At 37.2% G+C, this 12098-nt stretch overlaps 1 protein-coding gene across 5 annotated transcripts; it reads left to right on the top strand.

The window, feature by feature from the left end:
- The first annotated feature begins 313 nt into the window (after positions 1-313).
- LOC113423278 (uncharacterized) lies at positions 314-7408 on the top strand. 5 transcript variants are annotated; one of them, XM_087970999.1, is made up of 5 exons: positions 314-421; positions 1471-1527; positions 4827-4877; positions 6929-6969; positions 7193-7408. In XM_087970999.1, exons 1-5 carry the CDS (start codon positions 363-365, stop codon positions 7330-7332), a joined length of 348 nt encoding a protein of 115 aa, XP_087827125.1. In that variant the 5' UTR covers positions 314-362; the 3' UTR covers positions 7333-7408. The 5 variants fall into 5 exon arrangements, with proteins under 5 accessions (XP_087827125.1, XP_087827124.1, XP_087827126.1 ...); XM_087970998.1 differs by lacking the exon at positions 4827-4877 and adding an exon at positions 1748-1798; XM_087970997.1 differs by lacking the exons at positions 314-421; positions 1471-1527 and adding exons at positions 3395-3501; positions 4550-4606.
- Positions 7409-12098: the final 4690 nt, after the last annotated feature.

Genomic DNA, 12098 nt, shown 5'->3' with positions numbered 1-12098 from the left:
GTTGGGAGCTAGTATGGAGAAATTATACACCACTGGAAAGGAATTGATCTTTCCTACATATCTCTCTGTCACATAACATATTTCTTTGTTGCTCGCTCTACTTCTCACAAAGTTGTTTAGGGCAAATATTAAGTTTCTCCTGCTTACATGTTACTCTGTGATATGTTTTCATGCTTACTACATTCCCATGTAGTAAGTAATTTGTTTAGAGAGAATTAACTCACTGTTGTTCACTCAAGTTACTCTGTGACATGTCTATGGGCTTGGCTTCTATGAAGTTTTAATTCTGAAAATAATCTGAAGGGGCATTCACAGGATCTATTTACTTATTTATTAGGTCGTTGTTCCCTCTGGTCCTTACAATGGAGTTCCCTCTGGTCCTTACAATGGTGTTCCTCCTCCTCCTGCTGTCAGTAGCCAGGTGAGTGCCATAACACTGGATTTTCTTCTTCCCTGGTATCTTTTTTTTTCACAGCAAATAAAGACTAATTTCTGTGACTTAGGAAAATTTGTTAATTCCAAAATGTCACTTGTGCTCTTCATGATTGATTTGAGAATCAGTTCCATAGCAGAAGCACGGCATAATAGAAAAATCTCCATACGTCAATATACACAGATACCTCAATTTCTGCCCTACTCTGGTATCTTGGTATCATTTGTTAATCTCTGGAGACTTACAACATCTTCCAGAGTGACCATCCAGCTTTGCCAAAGGAACGCTTTTGGGAAAATGACCTACCCTATATATCTGCCCAGGGATGCAGTAGCTCAGTGGCTAAGATGCTGAACTTGTTAATCAGAAAGGTCGGCAATTCAGCAATTTGAATCCCTAGCACAGAGGTGGGCAACTATGGCCCCTTTATGACTTGTGGACTTCAACTCCCAAAATTCCTGAGCTAGCATGGCTTGCTCAGGAATTCTGGGAGTTGAAGTCCATAATTCATAAAAGGACCATAGTTGCCCACCCCTGCCCTAGCACCATGTAATGGAGGGAGCTTCTCCCATTACTTGTCCCAGCTTCTGCAACCTAGCAGTTCGAAAGCATGTAAACATGCAAGTAGAAAAATAGGGACCACTTTGGTGGGAAGGTAACAGCGTTCCGTGCACCTTCAGCGTTTAGTCATGCCAGCCACATGACCACAGAGACGTCTTCGGACAGCACTGGCTCTTCGGCTTTGTAACGGAGATGAGCACCACCCCCTAGAGCCGGAAACAACTAGCACGTATGTGCAAGGGGAACCTTTACCTTTATCTATATATCTGCCCAGCAGTTAATTAGCTTCTTCCTTCCTTCTACTTTCCACAAATTTGTTAGGGCAAATATGAAGTTGCTCCTGTTGTCATATATTAGACTAAAATATATCTTGGATGCTTAATGCATTTGCAGACCCAAGTACTTGGTTTCCATGAAGTTTGGTTTTTAAATTAATGTGAAGGAACATTCATAGGATTTATTTACTTCTTCATTAGCTTGGTGACCCCTCCAATCGTTACAATGGTCCTCCTCCTCCTCTTGCCAGTATCCAAGTAAGTTCCATTAGATGTGATATTCTTCTTCTCTAATATCTTCCTTTGGACTGCAAGTCTAGATTAATTACTGATATTAATTGTGGATGTTCGTGCATTTTATTCTGCAAAATATCTTAATGCTCAAATATTCACAGATTCAAGTAGTTGGCTTCTATGAGGATTATTTTTTTAAATACTTGGAAGGATCATTCAAAGAATCTATTTCCTTCTTTATTAGGTTACTGATTCCTCTGACAGTAACAAAGGCCTTCCTCCTGCAAATAGCCAGGTGAGTTGCATAAGACTGGATTGACTTCTTCTGTAGTATCTTCCTTTGGACAACATCCCAAGAGGAATTCATACTGGGTAAAATCTGTTGATTCCAGCAAGTCAGTTGAGCTTCTGATGACTGCCTTGAGGATTAGTCTCTCAGAATATCTTAATGTCAATAATAGCAATCATTCCTAAAGAGAGTTGTTTGTGTCCATATTTCAAAAGTATAAACATGATGGAGAAAGAATAGAATAGAATAGAGCAGAGAGCAGAGCAGAGCAGAGCAGAACAGAACAGAACAGAACAGAACAGAATAGAATAGAATAGAACAGAACAGAATTCTTTAATGACCAAGTGTGATTGGACACACAAGGAATTTATCTTGGTGTAAATACTCTCAGTATACATAAAAGAAAAGATACATTCATCAAGAATCTTAATACTTAATAATAGTCACATAATAATAGTCTCTTAATATGATCACAGAGGTCATTTATGTAGCGTATGAAGAGTGTTGGTGTTTGAATAATACACACACGGTACACAGATACACTGTACAGTAAATGTAGGTTTTTACTTCCAGAAAGGTTTAAGCAAAGTCCAAAATAAGCAATCCAAAGTCATTCACAAGTAAATCAGTCAGTTTTAAATCCAGGGATAATCCAAATATCAAAGTCCAGTGTCAAAAAACAGTTCAGTAACAGACTTACATTAAATCCAGTAATATCAGTCAATTAGAAGAAATGGAGGAACGGCAATACTTTCCAACAGAAGGAAACAGAGATACTCACTCAGACACACTCTCTTCTGAGACTAAGACTAAAACAACCCAGGTTTCTGGCTCCATCTTATGGTCGTTTGAAAAACCACACCCAATTGCAGTTTTTGCAATCTCTTAAAGACATAGTACTAAAATGTTTATCCTGGTTTATATATTTCTAACCCAAATACCTGTTAGGTGACTTATATTCCTAACACTCCTCCTCCTCCTTTCAGTAGCCAGGTGAGTTCCATAACACTGGATTTTCTTCTTCCCTTGTATCTTTCTTAGGACAGCAAATCAAGACTAATTCCTGGTGCTTAGGAAAATTTGTTAATTCTAAGATGTCAGTTGCGCTCTTCATGATTGACTTGAGAATCAGGCTCTCAGAAGCATGGCATAACAGAAAAATCTCCATAGGTCAATGCACATACATATTTTTAAACTCTGATGACTTATAGCATCTTCCAGAGTCATCCAGCTCCAGCTTTGCTGAAGAAATACAAATGTGGACAGATCTTAAATCACTAAAAGAATAGTTGGGAGCTAGTATGGAGAAATTATACACCACTGGAAAGGAATTGATCTTTCCTACATATCTCTCTGTCACATAACATATTTCTTTGTTGCTCGCTCTACTTCTCACAAAGTTGTTTAGGGCAAATATTAAGTTTCTCCTGCTTACATGTTACTCTGTGATATGTTTTCATGCTTACTACATTCCCATGTAGTAAGTAATTTGTTTAGAGAGAATTAACTCACTGTTGTTCACTCAAGTTACTCTGTGACATGTCTATGGGCTTGGCTTCTATGAAGTTTTAATTCTGAAAATAATCTGAAGGGGCATTCACAGGATCTATTTACTTATTTATTAGGTCGTTGTTCCCTCTGGTCCTTACAATGGAGTTCCCTCTGGTCCTTACAATGGTGTTCCTCCTCCTCCTGCTGTCAGTAGCCAGGTGAGTGCCATAACACTGGATTTTCTTCTTCCCTGGTATCTTTTTTTTCACAGCAAATAAAGACTAATTTCTGTGACTTAGGAAAATTTGTTAATTCCAAAATGTCACTTGTGCTCTTCATGATTGATTTGAGAATCAGTTCCATAGCAGAAGCACGGCATAATAGAAAAATCTCCATACGTCAATATACACAGATACCTCAATTTCTGCCCTACTCTGGTATCTTGGTATCATTTGTTAATCTCTGGAGACTTACAACATCTTCCAGAGTGACCATCCAGCTTTGCCAAAGGAACGCTTTTGGGAAAATGACCTACCCTATATATCTGCCCAGGGATGCAGTAGCTCAGTGGCTAAGATGCTGAACTTGTTAATCAGAAAGGTCGGCAATTCAGCAATTTGAATCCCTAGCACAGAGGTGGGCAACTATGGCCCCTTTATGACTTGTGGACTTCAACTCCCAAAATTCCTGAGCTAGCATAGCTTGCTCAGGAATTCTGGGCGTTGAAGTCCATAATTCATAAAAGGACCATAGTTGCCCACCCCTGCCCTAGCACCATGTAATGGAGGGAGCTTGTCCCATTACTTGTCCCAGCTTCTGCAACCTAGCAGTTCGAAAGCATGTAAACATGCAAATAGAAAAATAGGGACCACTTTGGTGGGAAGGTAACAGCGTTCCGTGCACCTTCAGCGTTTAGTCATGCCAGCCACATGACCACAGAGACGTCTTCGGACAGCACTGACTCTTCGGCTTTGTAACGGAGATGAGCACCACCCCCTAGAGCCGGAAACAACTAGCACGTATGTGCAAGGGGAACCTTTACCTTTACCTATATATCTGCCCAGCAGTTAATTAGTTTCTTTCTTCCTTCTACTTTCCACAAATTTGTTAGGGCAAATATGAAGTTGCTCCTGTTGTCATATATTAGACTAAAATATATCTTGGATGCTTAATGCATTTGCAGACCCAAGTACTTGGTTTCCATGAAGTTTGGTTTTTAAATTAATATGAAGGAACATTCATAGGATTTATTTACTTCTTCATTAGCTTGGTGACCCCTCCAATCGTTACAATGGTCCTCCTCCTCCTCTTGACAGTATCCAAGTAAGTTCCATTAGATGTGATATTCTTCTTCTCTAATATCTTCCTTTGGACTACAAGTCTAGATTAATTACTGATATTAATTGTGGATGTTCGTGCATTTTATTCTGCAAAATATCTTAATGCTCAAATATTCACAGATTCAAGTAGTTGGCTTCTATGAGGATTATTTTTTTAAATACTTGGAAGGATCATTCAAAGAATCTATTTCCTTCTTTATTAGGTTACTGATTCCTCTGACAGTAACAAAGGCCTTCCTCCTGCAAATAGCCAGGTGAGTTGCATAAGACTGGATTGACTTCTTCTGTAGTATCTTCCTTTGGACAACATCCCAAGAGGAATTCATACTGGGTAAAATCTGTTGATTCCAGCAAGTCAGTTGAGCTTCTGATGACTGCCTTGAGGATTAGTCTCTCAGAATATCTTAATGTCAATAATAGCAATCATTCCTAAAGAGAGTTGTTTGTGTCCATATTTCAAAAGTATAAACATGATGGAGAAAGAATAGAATAGAATAGAATAGAATAGAATAGAATAGAATAGAATAGAATAGAATAGAATTCTTTAATGACCAAGTGTGATTGGACACACAAGGAATTTATCTTGGTGCAAATACTCTCAGTATACATAAAAGAAAAGATACATTCATCAATAATCTTAATACTTAATAATAGTCACATAATAATAGTCTCTTAATATGATCACAGAGGTCATTGATATAGCGTATGAAGAGTGTTGGTTCTAGAACACTGCCTTGGGGGACACCACTATTGACAGGTACAGAATTTGATAGGACACTCCCAATTTTGACCATTTTTGTCTGTTTGACAGGAATGCTTCTATCCAGTTATGCAGGTGTCCAGAGATACCATTAGTTTTAGGAGTAGTTTGTCATGTACCACTGAATCAAAGGCTGTACAGAAGTCTATGTAGATTGCGTCTATTGTTTTGCCCTGATCGAGTTGTGTAGTCCATATGTTTTGCAGATTACAGGATAGTTTTTTTCTGAAACCAAATTGTTTATTAGAGAGTAGGTTGTTTGTCTCTAAGTGGAGGATAATGGATTGGTTAATAATTGATTCTATGACTTTACAGGTGATGCAGCATAAGGAGATTGGTCTGTAATTTTCAACAAGGCTGGGGTCTCCCTTTTTGAAGATGGGAATGACCGTGGCTTGTGACCATAGGTTAGGCAAGGAGCTGGTCCTGAAATATTTTTCAAAGATTATGCTTAGAGGTTCAGCTATGGCAGTGGATAGCTTTTTTAAGAAGTAGGCACAAACTCCATCCGGTCCAATAGATAGAGATGGTTTTAGATTGCATAGTGCTTTTTCAACATTGTCTTCTGTAAAATCAATATGTATTAGATCATTATAGTTTTCTGTGGTTCGGCTAGGAAATACTGGGCATAATCTATTGCTGTTTACAAATACTGAGCCAAATAATGTGTCGTCGTTGCAGTCTTTACCATTAGGTCCTATCAGGGGTGGGATGGACCTTGAGTCTTTTAGCTTATTGTTTACAAAATTGTAAAAAGCGCGGGTGGAATTGGTGCATAGAAGGTTTCCTCTTGTTTAATGTGATAATTGGTGCATTCAGTTTTTATCTGGTGGCATAAATTTTTGCATCGGCTTTTGAAGTTGGCAATGTGACCAGATTTGTTTTTCTGCCAGAGTGAACTCTTTTTGGATTGAAGTTTCCTTATTGTTATGGGTAATTGTTTTTTTGGGTGGGGGGGAGTTGTTGTTGGTACATATAGTTTGATGACTCTTTTGACTTCAAGTAAAAATATGTTGTAATGGTCTTCAACAGTATTGCATTCAGTGAATAGAGATTGCCAATCAAGGGATGAGAGATTGTTGTCTATAAGATGATAGTAGCCTTTTTTGAAGTTATAATTGGGGATTACGTCATTGTGATGATTGTGACAATGTTAGAATGCCAGCTCCACAAAAGGTGAGTATAATTGGGTATATCATGTATATTGGGTAATATACATTATAAGCACATGTTGATGCTATTTACCTTCAAAAAAAAGAATGCAAAATTATCTAGTGCACACACATTGGGAGCAAATGTCCCACCTGTGTTTTAGAATCCTAATTTGTAAGTAGATGCCATGTAAGGACACCTATGTGTCATTTCAAGTTTGTTGCTTATTTTTTCAACTATTTTCCCCCAAAGAAATGGATTAATTACCCCACCACCACCACTGCACCAGTTGTAGCAGTTAAACCATAAACTTTCTCCAAGATTGCTCAGAAGAGAATCAATCCTCCAGTTGTTAACTCTTGCTGAACTGCTTATCTACTTTTATTTTTCCAGGCAATGTAAATCAAAGCATCTCACAGGGAAAATGGACTCTGGTGGGTATAGAAGATATTTTTGGTTTAATAGAGATTTACATTGTGCATATTTCTCTCAGGGCTTTACAATAACTTGCTTTTGGGTATGTGGATTATTTAGGGTCATTGTCATTGAGGGTAAAGGGAGACTGAAGGCAAAAATTCTGAAGTATTTTTAATTTGGGTAAAATGGGTACATTTATACTAAATATTGCACATTCACTCATCTTGGGTTTTTTTCTAGATCCATCAATTGCAAGTGCTGAGAATAAAATGGGAGCCACATTTTCTCTTTCCACCTTTCATAATTTTTTCCTAATCAACGGGGAACTGCAACTTTCTTTGGAGAAGGCTCCAGCAATTATGTTTCTTTCTGTTGATTAATGTAGTTTCTCTTAATTGTGAATGCAGATTAGTCTAAAAAAATAAACATTTAAAAATATATGCCTATGCAGCGTTATCATGGAGTGTTGTCTTTATTTCTGTGTTTGAAGATTATCATTTTAGTGGGGTTCAGGGCATATTGATACTATGTTGATTCTGATAAAAGAAAAACCCATCATTTATTTATACTTTTGAGTTTAAAGCCCCAAACCAGAGGTGGTACTCAACAGGTTCTGACCAGTTCTGGAGAACCGGTAGCAGAAATTTTGAGTAGTTTGGAGAAGTTTGGAATACCACCTCTGACTGGCCATGCCCCCATCTACTCTGCCTCCCATTGAGTCCTAGCTGATCGGCTGGGTCTTCTTTTGTTGCCCTGCACAGGAGAATGGAGCTAGAAAGCAGGTTAATAGGGTGGGGAGGGAATGGGATTTTGCAGTATCCTTCCCCTGCCATGCCCACCATGCTACGCCCACCAAGCCACGCCCACAGAACTGGTAGTAAAAAAAAATTGAATCCCACCACTGCCCCAGACATAGTTAACCCCATGTTTCTTTTTTAGGTCACTATGTCTTATAGACTTAATAGATATATTAAGTGACTTTCCTAATGTAACCTTAAAGTCCTTTAGACAAAAAAAGGTCTTTTTTGATCCTGGTACATTGCTGCTATAGCACCCCACCACTTAGAAATGAATAATTATATTCTTATACTATGTCCAGAAGACAATTGCTCATTCCTGATTTGTAGGTAAAGAAAAGTCTATGTACATTTCATTATAACAGAACATGAGGTGGGTGACATTTGAGATTAATATCTTTTTTCTTTTCCTTGAATAACTGGATAATTTAGTGACTAACAACCTGACTCTCATTTTCATGGAAATGCAGCCTCATCTTTACACACTCATTTATGACAGGAATTTATACTTCATTTCTCAAAACTGAAACAATTCCATTGCTGTGTGGTAACAATTCTGGCTACACTCATTCAACATGGCCAGGAGATGGCTACACAGCTTTCTTTTCTTTTTCTTTTTCTAAATAAACTGTATTCGATTTTCAAACAGTTTAAAAAATATAAAATAAAAGTATATACACAATTATACCAACGTCAAATACATCATTTACATCTTATTTTTATACATAATTATTTCTATTACATTACAATTACATATTCTTTTCCTTATTCATCATATACTTTCCATTTATTTTACATTCAATGTACAGTATATAGTTTCCTATTTTTTACTTAATTACAGCATTATTTTTGTCCTATTCCTAAACTATACATACAAGGCATCCCAGACTATATAGTATATCGATTCCTCCTTTTATTTTAATTTTAGAGTCAGCTTGTCCATTTCTGCTCTAATTTTTTTTTATAACTGCTCCCTCTGGTGGTATATTTCCCTGTTTCCAAAATTGTACATATGAGATCCTAGCAGCAGTTATTATGTGCAGCATAATATACCTATCGGTTTTACTGTATTTCCCTTTTATTATACCCAATAAAAATAATCCTGGTTGAAGTTCAATTTGTTGTTTTATTATTTCTTCTAGCCATATTTGAATTGTGCTACACATATTTCTTTTTATTTCTTTGCCTCCTTTTCATAGTCAAGAATAGTTGAGACCCAGCTTAAAAAATAAGATTTCTGTCATAGAGCTGTCGACGTCCGGAATGCCCTACCTGATTCAGTTGTCTCTGCTACAAATTGTCACTATTTCAGTCACAAATCGACTTCCCTGGATCTTACTTCATACTTAAGTGGTCAGTAAAGGGGGTGTGCATAAGTGCACATGTGCCTATTGTCCCTGTCATTATATTTTTATTCTCTTACTCTTGTTCTCATTTTTGTTTGACAAATTCCAATACATAAATAATAAATGAAAAAAAATCCACACTGGCTGAAAAATGTGCTTTTCACTTTTGCTAAGGGTGAACATCGCTGTGCTTGGATTCATTTTTGAGTCTGCAAATGCTTTGGATGGAGGCCAAGATCTTCCACCTGAAATTGGAAATTGGGACTGTCTAGTTTAATGAAAAGAGGAACTAGGGGGTGACATGATAGCAGTGTTCCAGTATCTAAGGGGCTGCCACAAAGAAGAGGGGGTCAACTTATTTTCCAAAGCACCTGAAGGCAGGACAAGAAGCAATGGATATAAAGTAATCAAGGAGAGAACCAACCTAGAGCTAAGGAGAAATTTCATGAGAGTTATCACAATTAATTAATGGAATGACTTGTCTTCAGAAGTTGTGAGTCTCCAAACCAAAATTTCTAAAGATTAGACTACTTGACTGAAATGGTATAAGTGTCAGGATTCTGGCAGTTACTCCAATTAAAATCATGAGCCTCGAGCCACACTCCCAAAACTAAAAAGGATTTAATTGAAGTTAACATTCTACATCTGGCATTAACCTGGGCGTAGCCAACTCTGAGATAACGTAATTCACTGTCACCTTTGATCCTACTTCCCCTCCACCATCCCTCTGGGTGTATCATCCAATGAAAAACGTCCATAGCCAAGAGTCATCAATCATGCTTTCCAATTAGATTTTTGCGTGGCAGAAGCTTCAGTCATCTAGTCTTTGAAGAAAATATGAATGGAATGTATTTTCGATTCCACACTGCTGCCTGCTCTTTGAAACTCCCCCCTCCCTTCTTTCTGTTGTCAACTATAAAACGTGTACACAAAATGTTTTGAATTGACAATAGGATTTCCTTCTTGAGCAGAGGAATTAGACTAGAAGACTTCCAAGATCCCTTCCAACTCTTGTTATTCTGCTATTCTGTTATATCTGCCCAGCTTGGATTCTCATAAGCATCCCATAGACAAGGGAGATATATGCCAAGCAAATGAAAATATGTTTTTTTAAAATGTTATCCTAAATCATTAGCAACCCCAAATCAAGACAACATATGTATTTGTCTGTTTTCATTCTACCCCCTCCTTTTTAAAATAAAATCCTGCTTCTTTTTATCCCTTTTAATGGCAGAAATAGTTTAGTCTTTGCAGTTCAGGGAACAGCTCCACAATTATTAAAACTAGGAATGAAATTATAGAGAAGATGAGACTGGCAAACAGCTATATTCTGAATCTCAAGTAGTATACTACTTGGTCAATAACCAATTCAGAGTTTACAATATTCACATTCTAAAGGGAAATAAACATGGAAAGCAAATGGATACATGTGTAATCAGAAATGTATCTCAGGACTGTTGGATATAGAGTAAGGGTTGCTATAGTTGGGGACATAGACCCTATGATTATAATGTTCATCAATCTGGGATAGTATCAGCTATAGAGGACAAGAAGAAACATGAAGCATCTCCTTCCCTTGATTAAAAAAGTCATAGGTTTATGGAAAAGGGAACCAGCAAGAAAGATTATTTATGGTAAACAGATATTACAGGCTCCATCAAGTTGTAAGTCAGAGGAACGCTTGTATGAAATATATCACACTGCAAGATAAATACAAATACTGCATCAACAGAGGGATAGCATCAAGATCATGTCAAGTGTTAATTACTTTATAATGCTTTGGTAAGACCATACTTGGAATACTACATCCAGTTTTGGTCACCATGATACAAAAAAGATGTTGAGACTCTACAAATAGTGCAAAGAACAACTAAGTTGATTAGGAGACTGGAGGTTAAAACACATGAAGAATGGTTGCAGGAACTGGGTATGCCTAGTCTAGCAAGGAGAAGGTGATAGCAGGGGTGATAGAAGTCTTCCAATATGTAAGAGGCTGCCACAAAGGAGAGGGATCAACCTTTTCTCCAAAGCACCTGAAGGTAGGACAATAAAAAGAATGATTTATTTAAAAAAAAACACAATCTTTTGGGGCAAATATTTTATGGACCCCCTAAAGCCCATCCACATATCCCAAAAGGGTCCAAAATCCAGAAACGTTATTCTAAACACAATGCAAATAATTAAAAACTCTTACTCATATCTGTCTAATTGCCAAAAATGAGAAATTAGAATCTCATAGCAAAAAAGTGCACTGAACCTGCTAAAACAGTAAATGAACAGTATAAATATGTATGACAGGGAAGCAGAAGCAGCATTATGTATAAAAATGCACAGTTGCACTGGCAAGATAGTGCCTGTACATGAATAAGTGAAAGAAAAGTCAAATATAATTCCAAGAATATAAAAGACCTGTATGAATTAAAGAGAAACTAGAATATGATTTAAAGTTATTCATCCAGAGAAGAGTTTCCTAGCAAGGCCTTTTGCAATTGGTTCCTAAGATACAGTATTGTCTTCCAACTTTGCATCATTGTAGACAATGACTGAAGTGTGTCACCATAAATATTTCCCCAATTTATAGTACATGCATTGCAGTGAGTGAATCCTCAAAAAGATTCAAGAGGGATATCAAAAAGAGAAGATGGAACACCACCAGCTGATCACCTTTACATATACTTCACATGACAAAGCATACCCAGAGTAAATGGCAGTGAAATTGTGGTACAAGTTAAGAAATCAGTTAGGGTAAATAAATCTGGAAATAAAACATTTGCATGAAAAAAGGCATCCATGGGGAAAGAGGCAGGCAAGCAAGAAGGGCAAATTATAATCTTTGGCTAAAGTCATTTTTTTCTTCTAGGCAGTCTGGTCTCACACTGATTCTTAGACAGTACTTTAAGTCTATATGATTTTTAAAAAGATTATTGACTTCACTAATCTAGGATTCTTGTTGGAGGGCCTAGTTGAAAAGGCTAGAAGTATTCTAAATTAGTATTTCTTAAC

This window comes from Notechis scutatus, chromosome 8, assembly GCF_049901735.1.
Source record: "Notechis scutatus isolate UNSWTSFEM ecotype Mainland chromosome 8, rNotScu1.2, whole genome shotgun sequence".
Lineage (NCBI taxonomy): Eukaryota > Metazoa > Chordata > Lepidosauria > Squamata > Elapidae > Notechis > Notechis scutatus.
Note: the sequence above shows the minus strand (reverse complement) of the source record. Positions and strands in the feature narration are given on the sequence as shown.